Here is a 19,866-nt window from a genome sequence, read left to right on the forward strand (position 1 = left end):
GAGAAGGGAGTTTTCCATTTTCTTGCCTGTGATTCATATATTTATATGATAAAGTTGAGTTCTGATATTTTATAATTTTACAGCAACTCACTTAATTAAGTAATCAATTTACTCCCAATCTGTGATTTTGCTATCTTATAGTTGGTATCCCTGGCTGAATGCAGGTAACTCAGTCGAGTGTAACTTTAAACGATGACAAGTCAAGGATTCAATGAACAATAGTACTATTAGTTATTGTTTTATATAGCACCATCATATTCTGTAGTGCTGTACAATGGGTAGAAAGGACATAACATGTAGTGCATAACATAATTATTTGACTTACAGAAACGAGGTAAGGGGGGTCCTGCTCAAATGAGCTTACAATCTAGACGGAGTCACACTAGTGTAAGAATTGTCTGAAGGCTGGAAAGGTGAGCTAAAGGAAGACGGGGGAAGGGCGTTAACGTGTAAGTTTGTAGATGTCCTTAAAGACGCGAGTCTTAAGGGATGTTTTTGGAGGACTGAAGGCAGGTTGGCCAGGAATGGCATTCCAGAAGATAGGGGCAGCCCTTGAGAAATCCTGATAACGGAGATCATCGGATGAGCGGAGAGACGGGTAGGAGTGTAAGCTTGCGAGCAGGGCTCTCTCCACCAAATGGATCGGTTTGTCTTAGTCTGTCAATTCTTGTCATACCCCTTGAATTTATGTATTGTATTGTATTGTATTAAGCGCTGCGTAAACTGTTGGCGCTATATAAATTAAAAAAAAATAATAATAGGAGTGTATTTAGAGATGAGTGAGGACATGTAAGTAGAGGAAGTAAGCGCACAGGCTGGTCATGGTCATAAGTAAACTGACCTAAATGCCTCTTCTCCCAGCTGGAGAGCTCAAGGTTACCCCTAGTGGAGGTACAGAGATTTTGGAACCATTTTCTGTACCTGCATAATGTGGCCCTTAAGGTTTGCGAGGGGGCAGGTTAGCACAGCTTTTGGAGTAGTGCACACTAAATGTGTAGCAAAGGCTTCGCTCCACTGAGGTAGGCCATGATTAAGGGTTCTCCCTGTAACAAAGTTGTATAGACGGCGAGGGTCAGTGGGGGCAACATCTCAAGGAAACCTTACATCCTGGGTGCCTGGTCACCATAGCGACTATAAATCACTTCCTGGTAGACAGGAAGGTGAGCCTCCTGCTTAGCTACAGAGGAAGCTGAGGTGGGTGCCACGGGTGCATGGCATCTGGGCACCTATGTTATGTGACCCCACAGTGGCAGAGAGCCAGCAGCTTGCATGGAGTGCAGAGAGGTCTTCAGGAGGGGTAGCAGTACGTGTGTTCTTATGTATAAGGTGATTTCATATTTATAAGCACTAACATATTTTCCTGTACAGCATATGTGAGAGAATAAACAAGTCCAAGAACATGCCAATAAATAATATTAATCAGCATGAATATAGTTTAATATGAAACCTTGAAATAATTTAATCTTTGGCAGTTCCATTTAAACACAAAAAGAGGAATAACGGTTAAATATGTAAGCTTGAGTCTTTTTGGGTGTAAAATACCCCTTGTCATGAAGGGGTTAACGAGTACTATACAAATTGGTGCAGCAAGAAAGGTGTGTTTTAGGTCATATTGCCCCACTAAACATCCTTTTCGCTGCAGGCCAGGGTGCTCCCTATACTACTCCGCCTGGGGAGGCTTAGTTGTGGGGGAGGGGAGCCAATCATAAAGCAGATGATGCTGCAGCTGATGAAACCTTTTACTTTCTGTTGGAGAGGAATACAGCCATTAGTCACACAATCTTGGTTTGGGGACATTGTGGCTGTAGTAGGTAAATAATGGCGTCTGAAAATAGTTGGAAGAAAAGTTTCAAAGAGAGAGCGGTTTCACGTCACTATTCATTAGGCAGGGCCAATGCTGGCAGATTTCTCCAGCATGAAGGAATGAGCTGGCCCCGTATAATGTATAATTTAAAGGGCGAGGAGATGGAGAAATCTCACTGATTTAACTATGCATTATAACAGGTCCAGCCAAGCTCTTCCTGCTGCAAGGAGATGACAGGAGATTAAGTGAGGGAGTTAAAACCACAACTCAACTGACAACTCTTCCTTTAGTGAATAGACCCAGTTAAGCCCCGGTACTCCATATTCAGTTGATAGTAATCCTTACTAGTGGTTTCCGGCTAATGGCTTCTCATATACGTAAATACACTAAAATATCCATGCGAATTGTTTATGTGACTTATGTTGCGCTTCCCTCAGATAACCGCTAAGTGGCGCTAGCGTGTAGTCAATTGTTCCCAGCTACGTTTTCTGTGAGTCAAGGGTTCAGATTCCGGAAGTAGTGACGTCAATTCCAGACTTATAAGGCGTGTGCGATTGCGCAACGGCTGCGTTCTATTGGTTCAGAGAAGCAAAACGGGTGGGGACCAAAAGGCGCTAATAGCTATAAATGGAGGTGCGCGGAGCCGTCGTACTACTTTTCCGTTGGAGTTAAGAAGTTCACGGTGGATTCGAAGTGCAGTCTCTGCCGGGTCAGGGTCCCAGACTGACTAAGGGGAGGAAGCTCCTGGGAAACGAATGAAGAAACACCTCTTACTACTCTTCACGTACAGGGGTCTTGTCAGAAAAGGAAAAAAGAGCAAAAGACGAAAATGGCCAATTTTATCATACGATCCGCAATTCCCGGTGACTGTAAAGACATCTTGCGACTCATAAAGGTGAATGCGCATTGATTTCGGGTGTGCTAAATCCAGATCCGTCCATAGGGAGACCGTTGGTTACGCCAAATAATCCGCTGCTGCGCTTGTTATCTAATATGTTTTATATGCGGGTCACTTGTTCCTGCTGCGTCAGATCGATAACGCCTTTAAATTGGATTATTACGATAGAGAAAATGTGTTGCTTAAAGGCAGCCCAACATTCACTTATAGAATGCCTTCAAAATATAGCTTTTGAAGAAGATTCAGTATTAAACAATCCTAGGTTTTTGATGGGTGTCTGTGGCCTAGTTTTGTCTCCTAAACCTTTTGACTCGCAAATCTTAGCATATATAATTCTTAATCGCGTAACGCCACGTCGGCACATGCAGGTCTATGGCGGAAAGGAGTGAGACGGGATTACATTGCAGTAAAAACAATGGCTAAATTTAGCCGCCTTAAATAACCCATCGCTGCCTACAGCGGCATCCGACACGACTAACCGAGTCCACTTCCGTTCAAAGCAAAACGACCTTTACTGTGTGAAGTGGTGTTTGTGTTACTTCCTTTAGAACTGTGTATGTAATTGGTGTGTTGTCTTGTAAAAATGGATGCCTGGTCAGCGCATGTACACATTCTGACCGACCGGTATAAACCGGCTGAGGAACAAAAACGGGACTAATTATTTGGGCGGCTGCATTAGGCGGCCATCTGGCTTACTTTATGGCTCTAGCTTCTGTGAAAGAACAAAGCCTGTGCGTGTATAACAGACGGCAAGCTTTTGGGACTAGCTACGTCTTTTGTTCTTTACGCTTAACATAAGTGAAGAAGTCCAAGCCTGTTAATGGCTGGAGCCTTTGATCCTTCATTGTTTGTGGTACTGAAGCTTCCTTCTCTTCCTTGCAGGAACTTGCAAAATATGAAGAAATGGAGAACCAAGTAGTTCTAACAGAGAAAGGTAAGGACCAGCCCTGCGGCAATGCTGTGTTGATGATAATCATATAAATGTGTTATCTCTTGCCTGGGATGGTTAAATTAATGGCTGCTCATGTTACGTTGGCAACGTGCCAGATTGTTCCCATGAGCCTTTGCAACACAGTTTGTCTAATTGCAATGCAGATGTAATGAGGATCACTAAGGGCTGGGAGGATTGTAAATAAGGTTTCAGGTTTATCACAAGCTTCCATTGACTTGACTTTTTTTTTTTTTTTTTTCCCCTCCTTCAAGATTTACTCGAAGATGGGTTTGGTGAGCACCCGTTCTACCACTGTCTTGTAGCCGAGGTACCGAAGGACAACCAGACTGCTGATGGTAATGCACTTAATCTTCTGCAGTATATATACTAATCCTTTTGCTAAGCCTTGCAGCTTTTGTTGTGACCCATAAGCTGATGCTATCCTTGTTAAATCACATTTTCTCTTTAATTTGTCCCCAATCTTCAGGTTACAGTCTCTAGCTTCGCCATGTACATGGCCCTTCCGTGTACATGGGTGGGCGGGGAGGTAACTAAAAGATCCGTTACACAATAAAGTAGATGATCATGAAACGAGGTAAGGCTAACGGGGTTGATCCCTGAAACCTGAAATAGACAACACGCTAGATCAGAAATCACACAACAGCCTCGGGTTTTTATATTTTCCTTCCAAGGCAACAGGACAACTGACTTTATACTAACGAACTTATTTTTACCATGGCTCCTCAGAGGAGCCCCCTCTTTCTTGGTGAACTGCACTGTTACTGTATTGGACTTGTGATTTTGATTGAACTTTCCCCCTCCAATTTTGTTTGTTTGCAACATGAAGGTGTAATTGAAGAATGTTGCACACGTGGCTTTATACTTTGGTGGCTTTTGTTGCGGAACACAAGTCTTCAAGGAGTGACAATGTTCTGAACTGTCATGTGCAAGCATATGGCTCGCTGATTATGTATTTTTGGGGGATAACATCCTTAATCAGGAGCTGTTTGAAGGCTTGTTTCCACACTTGAGTGGGGGGCCTACAGATACAGTAAAAAAAAAAAAATTGATGTTATAGCTTCCGCATGCTTAACGAATGTTGTTCATCTACTATCTTGACTTGCATGATTAACTGTTCTCTTGTCCACAGGATACAATATTGTTGGGTTTGCGATGTATTACTTCACATATGACCCATGGATTGGAAAACTTCTTTATCTTGAAGATTTCTTTGTGATGGATGAGTTCAGAGGTAAATAATCATTCTCACCAGGGTTAATGATTAAACTCGCCTTCTCAGCGGTTTTTTTTCTTTGCTTCAATCATGTAGTCATGTAGATTTGTGTTAATTATCCGTGGCTAAAGAGCTACAGTTATATACTTATCATGCTACAGGCCAGTGGCTTATACTAACTTTTGCTTTTCCTTCTCTGCCCAGGATTTGGCATCGGTTCAGAGGTGTTCAAGCACCTTAGTCAGGTAAGCTAAAGGACATTTTATTTGCGGTACAGTTGCATTCATGATTAAGTATAGCCGTAATAGCATGTGAAACTGCAAAACTTGCAACCATAAGAGTTGGAGAAAAATAAATAGTGGCAAATTTCCGTTTGTGTAAGTGTTACACCCAAAGTGACCTCTGGAATTCAAGTTTTGCATCTGTTAAATATTTGTAAACACAAAGTGTGGGGCCTAGACTTTTAAAACGCACAAAATCCAGGCATACATGCAGATTGAATAATTGTTAGGCTTGATATCTTAATAGACTTTTTTTGCCATCTAGATCGCTGTGAAGTGTCGCTGCAGTAGCATGCACTTCCTGGTTGCCGAATGGAATGAGCCATCCATAAAGTTCTACAAGAGACGTGGAGCTTCTGATCTGTCTACAGAAGAAGGGTGGCGCCTTTTCAAAATTGATAAAGAGTACCTCTGCAAGATGGCATCTGAAGAGTGAAGATCCTTTGTGGAACAGCCGATTGTTAAAAAATAAAGTTTCCCTTTTTATGCTTATGATTCAGTAGAGTATGTGCATGATCACTAATTTTAAAGCTTTAACAGTTGCATTGTAACTTGAGATTTATCACTTTTATTCCAGTTTTTGTTTTCTTAAAGTTAATTTGGCTCAATAATTGTGAAAGACCTTAACTCCTACAGTTCCTTCAACCAGAGATCCTCAGGTGTGTGTATATATGTAACTTCATTCTTGTAAGTCATTTGATTGTGTACAATGTACATACTGGTGTGTAGGGTTTTTGTATAACTTGTTTTTACAAATTAAAGAGCAGCATGCTGTTAACTTGGGTGTCGTACTCCTATTAATGGGGGATACATGGGGGTTGTAGAAGCTGAGATGCAAGTTTCTCTATAGGTTGCCTACAGATCAACTGCTAATGTGGACAAGATGCAAAATACTTTTGTTTTGAATAGCACCATCCTATTCTGTAGCTCTGTACAATGGGTAGACATAACTAGTATATAACTGACTTGCAGAAACATGAGGCCCTTCGCAAACAAGATGACAATCTAGTTACACTTTCTTACACAAGGTAAAAGTGTCCCTGTTAAGGATGGACCAGCCACTCTAGTATAGATAAATCTGGTAGCGTTCATGGTTGATTGTAGAGGGGTGGGAGATGAGGGCTTGGACAAGTGGCGTATTCTATTAGGAAGGGGTGGATATGGGCAACTGATGCCGAGGCAGCGCGCATTAGGGATGAGTGATGATCACACAGTTAATTTGCTGCTCCTACAGCTTTCTCTTTGGCTTCTTGCACAGAGTACGGGTCGCCTTGTTTTCAACATGGGGTCAGGTGATGTAACATGAACCAGATATTATACTGTATTGGCTCGAATATAGGCCGCACTTTTTTCCCCCACTTTAAATCTTTAAAGCGGGGGTGCGGCCTATATTCGGGGTCTAGCGCCCGACGCCCGGGACATGCAGTCCCGGGTGCCGGGCAGGCAGCGGGATTAGGATACAGATCCCCCGCAGCGGTGAAGGGGACCTGCATCCTACTCCCCAATACACTCAGACAGCCTCCCCTGCCAGTACTTCCCGCGGGGGGGTGCCGGCACGGGAGGTTGTCTAAGCGCATCGTGCGGACCGTCCGCACGATGCGTTTTGCCTCTGCCCCCCCCCCGGACTTACCGGAGCAGACTCCCGGGTGTCTTGCGGGGCCGGCGGGGGAAATACACGCAATACGCGTATACAACTTCCGGTGCCGGCACCGGAAGTTGTATTGCGTAGATGTCCCCTGCCGGCCCCGCAAGACACCCGGGAGTCTGCTCCGGTAAGTCGGGGGGGGGGCAGTGGTAGCATATCTCGGGGAGGGGGGACAGTGGTAGCATATCTCGGGGGGGGGAGGGAGGACAGTGGTAGCGTATCTCGGGGAGGGAGGACAGTGGCAGCATATCTCGGGGGGGGCAGAGTGGCAGCATGTTTTTTTGGTGCTTTTTTAAAGAAAAAAACTTTTTCTTTAAAAAAGCACCAAACTTTTAGGGTGCGGCCTATATCCGAGCCAATACGGTACTTATAAAGCGCCAACAGATTCTGCAGTGCTGTACAAAGAAAACGATAGATAAAAAGTACAATACAGCAATTTACATACAGATACAAGAGCAATGAAGGGCCCTGTTGCTACAGGAATGTACAATGTAGGGTCCTGTCTTCCTGTGCAGGTTCAAAATAGTTTTGAAACTGCCCTTCAGACCTGTATTGGTGCAGTCCAGGTCAGAAGGGCCCTTTTTATACAGTTTTGTACCGGTACAAGTAGCTCCCCAGTTTCTGAAGGTTAATAGAGCTAGCGTGTGGTGTGGGGGGCAGGGCTAGAGCATGATGGGAAGCGGTGGTCAGAGAGGGGGAATTAGTCTGTGAAAGAGAACATGCTAGAAACTATAAGCTAGTAGGGGAGTTAATATGTTGTGTAAGATCAAAAGAGGAAGCAATGGAAATACATTTTGAAGCACATGGTGCTTTACCAGACTTGCTTACTAGGTTGTTTGATACCAGAAATTGCAACAGTGGGCCACGCACATGCATGTCTAGGTGAGCACCTGCCTGCCCACCCTTATTAGACCCAAAACAGACACCGTTCATGAACAAATGCCTGGTCAATAAGTCATACGTGTGTAAATACACATCTGCTAGTAATTCTGCAAGCACAATATATGTGAAGTGTTATACTTACAGCGGACACGTGTGGATGACAGATTAACTTTATATGAATGAGGTTCACATTGAATATGCAAAAATGTGGGTTTTATGTAATCTGCTTCTGGAAAATCCCTAGTTTACAATTATACAGTCTTGTCACGCTATTATGAAGGCTTCAAATTGTCTTCCATAATTATATTTTCCTTCTCATATATACCATTCATGCCAATATTAGTCCACACATTTTTAAATGACATAAACTGTTCTCCCTCCTACTTCCTGCTCGACTGTAGTTCAAATTAGACTTGGTGTTACAATCACTATGTACCCGCTAGGCTCTAAACAACTAAATGTAACCGCGGAAATTTAATCAAATGATAGGCCATGACTGTTTAGGAAGCAGCTATTGTTAAATAGGTGCTCATGGGGTATTGTCAAGCTGTGCTAAAAAAGGCTTCAATAAACAAAAAGCCATTCATATGCTGGGGCCAAGGGAACAGAAGGAAAAGGCTAGAGCTGAAATCTAGTTCCATGATTCATGGAGGAACATTATCTCAGAGACCATCAGCTGTCAAGGCAAATCTTCCTAATGAGAAGACAGCAGCTTCAGTAGGTCAGCGAGTCATCAACATGAACATGTCTACTGTGCCCAGCTGAATTCCCAACGGTGGAATTTGTGATGTTGAGTTTCCCTGGGATATAATCCTTGTTCTTTGGTGGTAATGACACCATACAATGTGAAACTATTAACCCATTGTCCAGGGGCGTAACTAGAAATCTCAGGGGCCTGGTGCGAAAATCTGTTAGGGCCCCCCCACCCCCAACCCATCTATCCCTTTCTCACGATCTACCCACTCCCTCCCTACCCCCCCTTCTCACGATCTACCCACTCCCTCCCTACCCCCTTCTCACGATCTACCCACTCCCTCCCTACCCCCCCTTCTCACGATCTACCCACTCCCTCCCTACCCCCTTCTCACGATCTACCCACTCCCTCCCTACCCCCCTTCTCACGATCTACCCACTCCCTCCCTTCTCACGATCTACCCACTCCCTCCCTACCCCCTTCTCACGATCTACCCACTCCCTCCCTACCCCCTTCTCACGATCTACCCACTCCCTCCCTACCCCCCTTCTCACGATCTACCCACTCCCTCCCTACCCCCCCTTCTCACGATCTACCCACTCCCTCCCTACCCCCCCTTTGTAGGTTACCGTCAACTCCTGTGTTGGGAGCGTGAGGTGTTTGTCTCGGGTGCCGACGCTTCACTGCTGAGCGCCGGCATATGACGTCAAATGCCGGCGCTCAGCGTGAAGCGCCGGCACCCGAGACAAACGCCTCACGCTCCCAACACTGCACTCTGGGCAGCGCTGAGGCAGACGGCGGCAGCGGCGATGGCGGCGGCAGCAGCGGCGGGGAGCGGAGGCATCCTGGATTTCTGTCAGGGGGGCCCAAGAGTTGCCGAGCGGTCGTTTTCAGCAACCGCTCGGCACTCCTTGGGCCCCCCTGACTGGCAGAACAATACATTGTTTTTGAACATAATCCGCCCAGCTTTATCCTACACCTCAATGTTTGAGGACAGCCATTGGTCTGTAGAGATACCCAAAAAAGAAATCTGGCCTTGAATGTTGGGAGTCTCAGAGTTAAAACAAAAGTAGGATATTCGGGAAAACAGAGAACTACACGAAATGAAAAAAGAAGTAGCAATGGGAATAAACAAAGAGTAGTAAAAGGGATGAAATACCAGTGAGTTAGATGTTAGATTAATAGGAAGAATTTTATAAATGAAAGAGAAATTACTTAAAAAATCGGTAAAAATTAAAATAAGAAACCATTTCTTCTTTTGTTTCGTTTTTGCTTGACGCTTCCTTCTTCACCACCTTAATTCTCCAGAGTTATCCATTGTTTAGCTGTGCACTCAAACCATTCCTCTAACGTACACTTTGTGTTTAGTCACAGAGAAGGCAAATAACAATGTACGCAAAGCCTGTCCAAACCAGCTTGCAATGAGCCGTATGCAAATCATCGGTTTACATAACCACCGCTTCCTGCTTAAGAAACAATCGATGCAATTTGCCCTTTCGGTGTCTGTAACTGAAGAATGCACAAGAAGTCGTTCCCCCGCTCCATATTCCTCATGATCATGTTTGTTCGCTTTTAGAATGACCAAGTGACAGATGTTGTTTGTGGAGCGTGCTAACATCTCGATCCTAACGTGAAGGCCCGTATTTTTTCACTACTTCTGTTGCTTCCCTGACAAAATCCTTCTCCATTTATTATGAAACTTGAAGACATGGAGTCCAACAAATGCAGTGTGGTACCAGGTTTGGCACCCCTGGACTTGGGGACTTTATGGAAGCAGCGTCCTTCTCACTCTATACTTTTTTTACCGAACAATAAACAAACACTGGGAAAAAAAATTCTCAGTATACTTAATATTTATACTATAACACGTGAAAAAAAAATGAAGGCTCTGATAGAAAATAGCTACGTAGGAAAAATATGTTTGGAGGTTTGCATATCTGCCATTTTATTTATTCATCTGAAGGTACAGTCATATGAAAACTGCACTGACATGTTTGAGATTGTTTTTCCCATCTGTGTCACATGATACTTAAGCATTTCTGAAAAACTATGAATCAGCGAAACCTTTACATAATTGAAGAAGTATTTTGGGAATGCCTCGGGCAACACACAGTGATAGGAAAGATTTTTCTATTGCTATATTTACCATTAGGGTGGAACAACACATACAACCCTTTAAACTTTTTGATACCTTCATGAAAACAGGCCTACTGTGATGGCATCATTGTTAAGCATTGAGAGCTAATTTGCTTACCGCCAACAGCTGGTTCTCAGCTGGTTGTGTGATTAGCAGACATTTGAATCATGCGCACTGATGTCACCCTGTGCAACTGGCATTAGGGTACAAGATACTCTCAGGGGTTAAAGTAAAGAGGGGGGGGTGGCTCTGCTGTCTGGTTTCACAAGCTTACGTATGTTTTCCATATCTTGTCAGCTTTTTTGGAGAAGCAGAATGGTATGACCTCACAATGAGCTTGGAGGAAGTATCACATTCAGTCATGTGACTAGGAGGAATTGGGTTTCACCAACAAAACTACTCTGCAGAGCACACAATACAGAGATTGCATTTTCTACAATTTTAATATCTATCTATCTATCTATCTGTCTGTCTGTCTATCTATCTATCTATCTATACACATCTTAGTAATTCTGGAAAAAGTCCAGCAATGAAGAAAGATCTGTCACCAGAGACCAGATGTCTCTTCCTTTAAACGAACCACATTGTGAAAAGATGTAGGGCCCTTTTGAGAGTTAGGTTACACTACACACCTCCACCATAATGTTGGTGTTGGCATTAGGGCTTATGTATAAGAAGGCATTCTGGTGGAAAGCTTTAAAAATGGCATCAAAGCAACCAATAGTCCAATCACCTGGCCTCAAGGTGTCGGGATGACCTGTCCAGGCCTGATGTGCATCTTTTATTAGAAATTCTGTTACATGTCTTTCAGTACAAAGGAAAACACAACTACCCCTTTCAAACCAAATGCATCTTAAGTAACAGCAGAGAGTTGGAAGCTTTGTCAGAACAGATTTGGGCAGGATTGTTATTGAAGGAGCTTCGGGCGGTGTTTCCAGATGGGAAACTGCTGAGTTGTAAAAAAAATACTTCTTACTATTTTCTATATGACTCACAAAGGAAACTATACAAATGGGAACGTTAAAAAGATCACATTAAAAAGCCCATCCCTGACTCTTGAATGAACTTTCAGCAGGCCCCAGTAAATGGAAGAAAGAATGGATAAAACAAAACCATGGAAACCAAATGACTGAAGTATAAATCTAAAATGAATTCATATGAGAATGAGCCTTAGCAATAATAATGATTAAACCTCTTGGACTCTTGCTATTTCTCATGCAATTTATTAAAAATAAATAATAGTTTCCTTTACTTATTCCAAAACTGCCCAAAATGTCTTGGAATGCTAAATGGGACATGCAATGCTTTGGGGAAGGCCCTTTCTATTCCATCATGATTGTGCCCCAGAGCACAAAAGAGAGGTCCATAAAGACATGGTTGGATGACTTTTGTGTAGAAGAACTTGAGTGGCCGCACATAGCCCTGACCTCAACCCCATCAAACACCTTTAGGATGAACTGGAATGGAGATTGCGAGCCAGGCCTCTTTATCCAACATCAGTGCCTGACAAATACTCTACTAGGTGAACAGTCAGAAATTCCCACAGAAACACTCCAAAATCATGTGGAAAGCCTTCCCAGAAGAGTAGGAGCTGTTATCGCTGCAAATGGTGGGAAAAACTACATATTAATGCTTATGTATTTAGAATGCAATTTCATCAAAGTCCCTGTTGGTGTAACAGTCAGGTGTCCCCATACTTTTGTCCATATAGTGTATCTGTGTGCTATATATTTCACTTTTCAAAGTTATTGTGAAGTTCCTGTATCTGTTCCTGTAGCCAAAAGAGCTCCCCAATAGTTCACATACAAGACAGGTGTAATACAGGTGTTTAAAGAGTTGTCTGTGTTTCTAGAACCTGTAGTATCTACGTACTTCCAGTGGAATCCTGTATCTTCTCGGACTGTTATCAGCATTATAATTACTATATTGGCCAAGGTCCCATGAGAAGTTTGGAGCTGTAAAGGTCACACAGTTCTTCTAAGAGTGACTTTAAAAGTAGTTAGCAGTACACTTGATAAATAGAATGTGTCATATACCATATAGTAAGCTATCAGGTCCCAGGAATTACACGGAAGACACGTTATATCATTGTTGTGTTTATTATACAATATACTGAACATATGCTCTTAATTGTGATTATGATGTGGGGGTCACGATGTAAGGGTTCTATATACTTCCTTGTATAAAATGATTTGATTTGATATGTAGATGCACTGTATGTCACTCCCCGCATCCTTTTTCTTTCTGTATTCTCAATGTGGAAAAACAAATGAAAAACCTGAAATAAAAAGACATGTTAAAAAAAGTAGTTAGCAGGAGCAAAATCCTGATTATGGAAGGTTATAACCACTTACATTTCTATATACATTTCCTACTCCATAAATGGGGGTAGGCGAAGAGTATTTTATAAATAAAATGATCAGGTAGACTTTTTTTTTTTACCTTACTGCATCTCACCTGCTGTTTTTAGTGAATAAACCCCTACATCAGTTTGTGAGAATCATGTTTTTTTCCTTACTAATTTTGGACAAAAGCAAATGAAAGTAGTACAATAAAAATCCCGTGCCCATTAATCAGTATGTTACTATCACAAAAATAGCAGTTTATTTATATTACAATACGTAAAATATTAATGGAAACTCGTTATGGCTGACATTCACCTTGCAAATATACACGGCTTTAAATGGTCAAACTCAATATGTGAATTTTTAAACTCATTCCTGAATCATAAGACATTACAGTTTGTTTTCTGTAATTTCATTTTAGATGGAAAAATACTTGCCTCCTCATCAAACATTAAAATTTTATACCCCTCTATAAAGCTCTTAAGTATGACCTATGGACTTGGACTGATTACAAAATGCAACTATTGGGAAAGTATTTTTTTGCTTTTAGTAAACACTAGCCAACAAGTCAAAATAATCAAATTGTTTCCTCCTGAGACTCATATTTAAATTTATATTTAATGCCAAGAAAAAGAATGGAAATGGAAACGTACGCTTAGACATTAAATCTCAAGGAACCTGCAATGCTTAATCTATTGCTATCCTAGAGGTATAGAGTTGCCCAATGAACAGAACTCACAGAGGCATAATCCTTACATTAATCTACAATTCTTGGACATACAAAGATCACCCTGGATGACCTCTAATGAATCATACGCTGCTTGTAACCACCCTAAACAATGCACTATGTAACGCAGATATGGAGACATATCATATTTTGACAGCCTTGAAGAACACGTTTAATATTTGTGATCTTACATACATAGTTGGAAAAGAATGTCCAGGCAGTTTGCATTTCTCCACTTCTTAGTGGAAGCCAGATGTCACACGTAGGTGTAACGTCCATATTGTCTTTCTGGCCTCATTGCAGAGACCAGTGAAAGGCAATCAAATAAAACATAGCGTTACACAGAAAAAACATCTCATGTTTAAAAGTCTGATGACAAGCATCATTAGTAATACTCCCCAATTGAAGATGTCAGGGGACATTCCAGCCATAATATGAACTTTAATGCATTTGCTGAATTGCCCGTTTACATTTTCATGGTGCCCCCCCATTAATGTATGGACAGATTTGATAGGATCCATTCTATACATTCCCCCCTCATTCTGGCCATTCAGTGCCCCCCCAGCCATTTGGCTTGCGATATGATGTGTACCTACCTCCAGTTAGCTCCAGTGCTGGCTTTGCAAAATAGCGCTCCCATTGGGTTCAAGAAGCTAATCAGTGGCACAAAACATCAGACCACAGAGTCCCACTGCAACTGTGGAGCTGCAGCTTCTCCTTAAATTCTCCTTAATTCTCCACCTGCACATATTACATCTTCAATGTCAGAAAAGCAAAGGTCTACGTCACTGCTCTGCCGGAGTTTCTACTTTTGGGGTCTATGTTTCAAAAATGCTCTGGACCTTTAATAGGTCACTATAAAAACCCACTTCCATATACAGCTGACCTCTAGAACATCAGCAAGACTGGACACTAGCTGTCAAGTTGACTTGAGATTAAACCCTTGTTGATAACTGAGAAGGAGATAATGGTCACAGCGAGTACTTTTACAAGACTAGCTCCTACCAAATCCCAAGCCTAGCCTCCAGCACAATCAGTGTTAATGTCATTGAAATTTACCCTAAACTGCTTATCAGACCCCAATTTCTCCCTCATGAGCTCATAAGTGAAATCCCTAATCAGAGCCTTGTATCTTGGATAAGCCCAGCAACACCCCTGTCTTCAAAAAGACAATAAATAACTAGCCTCTGGGAGACTATGATTGGAGAATAATACATATATTTATAACATACATGCGGTTTTGGCAAGCGTTCCCTAAAAAAAACACCACTACCCATCCTGTAAGGTCAAGGGGATAACCTTAGGGCTGTTTATAATACAAAATGTCTTGTCTTTGACAAGACAGGACATGAACACCCATTTCAGAGCAGCTATGTGGACAAACGACTTAGTGTAATGGTGACAGTAAACAAGTCTAGAGCGGATACTGACAGGATTTATCTGCCATCTGTGTCCCCAAACAGCTTGTCAGTACCTCCAAACAGCTTTGTCTCAAACAACTGGTCAGTGCCCCAAAACTTGTCTGTGTCCCTGTCCACACCACTTAAGTGCAGGAGTGGTGCGTATCTATTCCTCCGTGCTGTGTGTAGACTGATGCAAGATTCAGGAAGGGGATGTAATGTCACCTTTTTGGCCCTAGCAGGCAAAAAAAAAGTGGCCCCATTGGCCCCCACCCATAACATACACACTATCACACATACATACACACTAATTCTACAAACATGGGTAAACTAACACAGACTCAAACACACAATTACCCATATACACTCATTAATACATACTTACACATATACACTTATGCTAACACATACTTCTTATGGCTCACACACACACACTACCATACACAGATTTACATATGCATACTCATGCTAATACACTGAAACAAACACACTTACACACTCATTCTAATACACACACTTACACATACATATTCCTGCTAACACAGGCGCTCATAATAACACAAACTTACACATACAGTCATGCTCACATTCCCTCAGATACATATACACACTCATGCTAGTACATGCACATTCTCGGTTACATACACACAAACATACTTACTCCCTCTCTAACTCCCTTATCAACTCCCTCATTCTCTCCCTCCCTGCGTCACCACTTCTGCGAGTAGGCCTGTTCAGTTTGGACCAATTTTGGTGAGTCCCATCTAACCCTACCATGGCTATATTGCTTACTATGGAGCTGAACCAGTGTTGCCTTGCACTCATTTTCAGAAGTGGCCAATTTATTCACCCTGATCCAGGCAGAACATTTTGTAAGCGAAAAAGTTTGTGCATCACTGCTGTCTGTTCAAACGTTTCCATGTCAGCGAGTGATAAGTGCACAGCGTCGTGTTCTGTAAAATTTATATATATATTCTAGAACATAGAATCTTGTCATTAAAATATTCTACTGCTTCCAGAGCAGAACATCTGTTGTATTCTGGAAAATAAAATGAAACACGTCTAAAAAATTCCAAGCAGTCAGTAGGTGAACAATTAGTTTAACATAAGGGGCTGGGATTAATTTCGTTCATAAAAAATGTAATTGAAGAATATGGTTGTATGGTATTTGTTCTCTTGGTTCAACTTGCCTACAGTAATCTCCTCTAGAGAACATTCCTAGTTAATTAAAATTCTTTTTGAAACAGGTCTTTTTTTCTGGAACTGCTCATGTAAAATGCTTTTAGATGTACTTTACTTTAAAATGAATAATTTTTGATGACAGGTCCATGTCACAACTGTTTGAACATAGTGTACGTTGTTCATGAAGTTACTTGTGTAACTGGAGACTTCTCCCTAAATCCAAAGCAGTTAGTGTAATTGTTTAATTGTTGCTATTACACAATAGAAAGAATGTCAGGTGACATTTTAGTGACATAAAGGAACAATCATTCCAAAAACAATTATATTACAGAAAAAAAAAAAAGATTATAGTTATAAGTTTTATATTTTCCCGATGTTTGATATTAGATGTAGATACTCAGTACTTTTTTGTTGTAACTCTATCTTTTAAAATAAAATAAAATTTTATATATATAAATTTTATAAAATATATATATATATATATATATATATGTATATATTGGCCTCCAGCCTGGAAAAATATGGATTATAACTAATTCAACACAATATGTGCATGTGTAGTAAAATCCTTAATCTATTACTTTAAATTTAAAACAGCTTGATTTGATTAATCTGCTTAAAAGCTCCCCGAGTCTGATGTAATCAGGATTTCCAAGCCATCTGATTTTACTCACTGCTCAAAACATTTGACTCTGTACGCCCTTAATATTTTTAAGCGCATTTAATTCTTAACAGGGCAGGGTTGTAGAACACCTGGACATGCACATTAACCGATTAACCCCTTAAGGACCAGGGTTAATTTACAATGTTTTCTATAAAATAAAAAGAGTAATTTTGTGTTTTTGTTATGTCTTTATGTAACTGTGATTTCCCACTAACTCGTTGAGTTAACATTTTCACCTATAAAAACAATACATAGCCAGTGTAAATGGGAAAAAATAACTTTTTTTTGGTATTTGTCCTAATTTTGGAAACATCTCATATACCTGATATTCTCATCTGTTTGTGTAGTTACAGGGCTAAATATGACTGATGGTCATCAGTGTTTCAAACTCCAAAAATGTGACAGGCCTCAATAGCGACTAGAAAAAACAAAACAGCTGAACAAAAATGTTATTTTTTTCCATTTTTAACACATTGTAATATTTCAGTAGATTTCTTTCCCATAGTAGAGAAACAAATCATGATTTGTATTCTACAACACCACCCGAATACAACAATACCCCAGATGCATGGGTTTTGGACAGTGTTAGGTCAAAATTAGAAAATGCACATTACAGTTTTCAAACTTCGAATTTTGACTAACTGAACTCTTGTAAGTGACAAATTTAGGCTGCTGACATTGATCAGTGAGACCAATCAATAATTAGCGGCCTAAAGTGTTAATAAGTGATCAGGTAGTAATAATAACTAGTTATATGTTAAATAAAGCAATAAAATTGTATTTTTTTTAATTTAAATTTTATTTTTTAAAGTAAAAAATTATTGCTCAGTGCACCCTTGATTGGCTCTGCAGCAGTTTGAACTGCAGCAGAGCCTTAACTGAACTGGAAGTACCGTTGACTTCCAGTTCAGGGTTTTGTTTTGAACTTTTAGGAGCACAGCATTAACTGTGATTTGGTCCCCACAAACATGTGAGGACTGAAGAGAGAAACATTAATCCCTAAAATGCTGCAATCACATCACAGAGCGATCCATCCTCAACACTGCAGCTAGGTTAATTGTTCTCTGCCGCCGTTTCTCATCCGCTCATAAACAAGCCATCTGAACAATTAACAGCTTCAACACATCATTGGAACCAGATCAACTCATCCCCATCCAAGCTGTCCTCTCCTATTGTCTCACTTCCCTTTCAACCACCCTCTTCTCCTTTGCACCAGTTTGTTATTGTATGTGTTTCTAAATTGTTCTACTGAACAATAGCGCTGCGCAATCTGCCGGCGCTTTATAAATAAATGTAATGTAATGTAATTCCTGAAGCTGCCTATAGGACGTGTACACCAGCCTACTTATTGTGACTGCTGAAAGGAAAGGAACAGAGTACCGAAACACAATTTGGTTTGCCTCCTGTGCTAAGTGGTTGGCCTGCTGGAGCCACTTGGCCAACCATGTTTCCATACATGGTTGACACTCAAGGGTTAATAGAATATTATGCCTCCCGTTCCTCTTTGTTAGATGCTCTTTGAGGATGAGGACATTAGCATGTTCAGCAGGCAGCAGAGCAACCAGTGGTAAGGAAAACATGAGACAAGCACTTTCCATAAGGGTGGAGACAGAGAAATGAGAGGCTACTGGATGACAAAGCAAAAAGTGCAAACAAGAAAAAATAAATTGAAACGACAATATTCTGTCAATGTATGCAACTGTTGCAAACATATTTTTGGATGTTACCAAATGAACAACATGTGGGAACAAGGGCTGACTTTCTTTATAATGTCCTGTATCAATATAGAAATATCACCAGAGTATACATGCAATAATGTTTTGTATTTCTGAGCAATATATTTCACAATGAATTAGGATTACAACTAATTGCCGGAGACAAGAGCACAGTTAATTGAAAAGAGTAGGGTTGTGGAGTGTGCATTAATGGAGATCCTAAAGCAACATATCAGTGAACATGGATGGATGAATACATAGGACAGTAAATTGTTTGAATACGCCTTTAACAATTTAGTAGCAAGGAGAGTGATTTATGGGGCTAAGGGAGCTGAATGGGTTTGACCCATTTTCTTTAATATAAGGAAAGTATGCACATGTTAATGTTTAACTTTTACAGCTTACGGTAACCTGCGTTTGTCATTATTTCTTATGATAGATAATGAGACAGATTAACAATTTTACAATAAGCATCAGGACAGGTCCATAGGGCAGAAATTTAGCTATGAGCCAAGAACCTCCCCCCTCCAGATTCTAAAGCTCCTATTAGAATTTAAATATTATAAGATAGAGACAGAATCGTTTATTATGTGCTCCATCATGAATTCAGCACTTATAAAACACTTTCACATCTATTTGGGGAAACATAGTAAAGTAATACTTTTTGCTTCACTAAATGTCGAGACGTGATTTTTATCTTAAAACAAAGGAAAAAAGTTATTAAAAAGGATATCATACGAGGAACGTTTGTGACCAAAAATATCGGTGCTTGTAATTGGGTCACAGCCAGGCCTGTCTTTAAGCCAGTTTAAAACGGCAGCTGACAGGGGCCCAAGTATCCAAGAGAGGCCCCACAACAGCTGGCTCTTGGGGACTTGAGAAACCTGTGGGGATCATAAGCACATGATGGTCCTCAGCTCAGGTTCTCATAACTAGTTAAGAACATTAAAAAAAATCACTAGTGTGGTGTTAATGGTGGAAGAAAAGAAGCTGAAACTCTGAGTTGTGACTGTATTGTTCGCCCCTGCATCTTTTCAAATGCATATGTAATGAATCAACATATGGTTCCTTTATTTAGCTTTACATTACTGTGTCCTCACATTACCTCATTCATAAATCTGTAACCCAGACTATCTGCTTAACCATAATATTGCAGCTCGTGCAACTGTGTTTTATTCTGTTCTTTTTTTGAAATGATTCCCCCTTTTCCCCCACCCAATGCATGGTAGGTCCCTTTGGAGGGGTATGGATTACATCCCTTACCCCTCTCCCTCCATTGACAGAGAGAATACGTCTTCCACACACTCTGCATCAACCCCATTGCAGT

At 41.0% G+C, this 19,866-nt stretch overlaps 1 protein-coding gene across 1 annotated transcript; it reads left to right on the forward strand.

Annotated features, from left to right (window-relative positions):
* The first annotated feature begins 2,433 nt into the window (after positions 1-2,433).
* SAT1 (spermidine/spermine N1-acetyltransferase 1) lies at positions 2,434-5,926 on the forward strand. The gene is made up of 6 exons (XM_053457269.1): positions 2,434-2,699; positions 3,585-3,636; positions 3,906-3,989; positions 4,784-4,885; positions 5,072-5,112; positions 5,414-5,926. Exons 1-6 carry the CDS (start codon positions 2,634-2,636, stop codon positions 5,582-5,584), a joined length of 516 nt encoding a protein of 171 aa, XP_053313244.1. The 5' UTR covers positions 2,434-2,633; the 3' UTR covers positions 5,585-5,926.
* Positions 5,927-19,866: the final 13,940 nt, after the last annotated feature.

This window comes from Spea bombifrons, chromosome 2, assembly GCF_027358695.1.
Source record: "Spea bombifrons isolate aSpeBom1 chromosome 2, aSpeBom1.2.pri, whole genome shotgun sequence".
NCBI lineage: Eukaryota > Metazoa > Chordata > Amphibia > Anura > Pelobatidae > Spea > Spea bombifrons.

What these genes read in the sequence shown, in the direction of transcription:
- SAT1 (XM_053457269.1), top strand. Translation starts at nt 2,634, where the DNA reads ATGGCCAATTTTATCATACGATCCGCAATTCCCGGTGACTGTAAAGAC. An exon ending in AGTAGTTCTAACAGAGAAAG is followed by an intron (nt 3,637 to 3,905) that starts GTAAGGACCAGC and finishes CCCTCCTTCAAG; the next exon opens with ATTTACTCGAAGATGGGTTT. An exon ending in TGTGATGGATGAGTTCAGAG is followed by an intron (nt 4,886 to 5,071) that starts GTAAATAATCAT and finishes TTCTCTGCCCAG; the next exon opens with GATTTGGCATCGGTTCAGAG.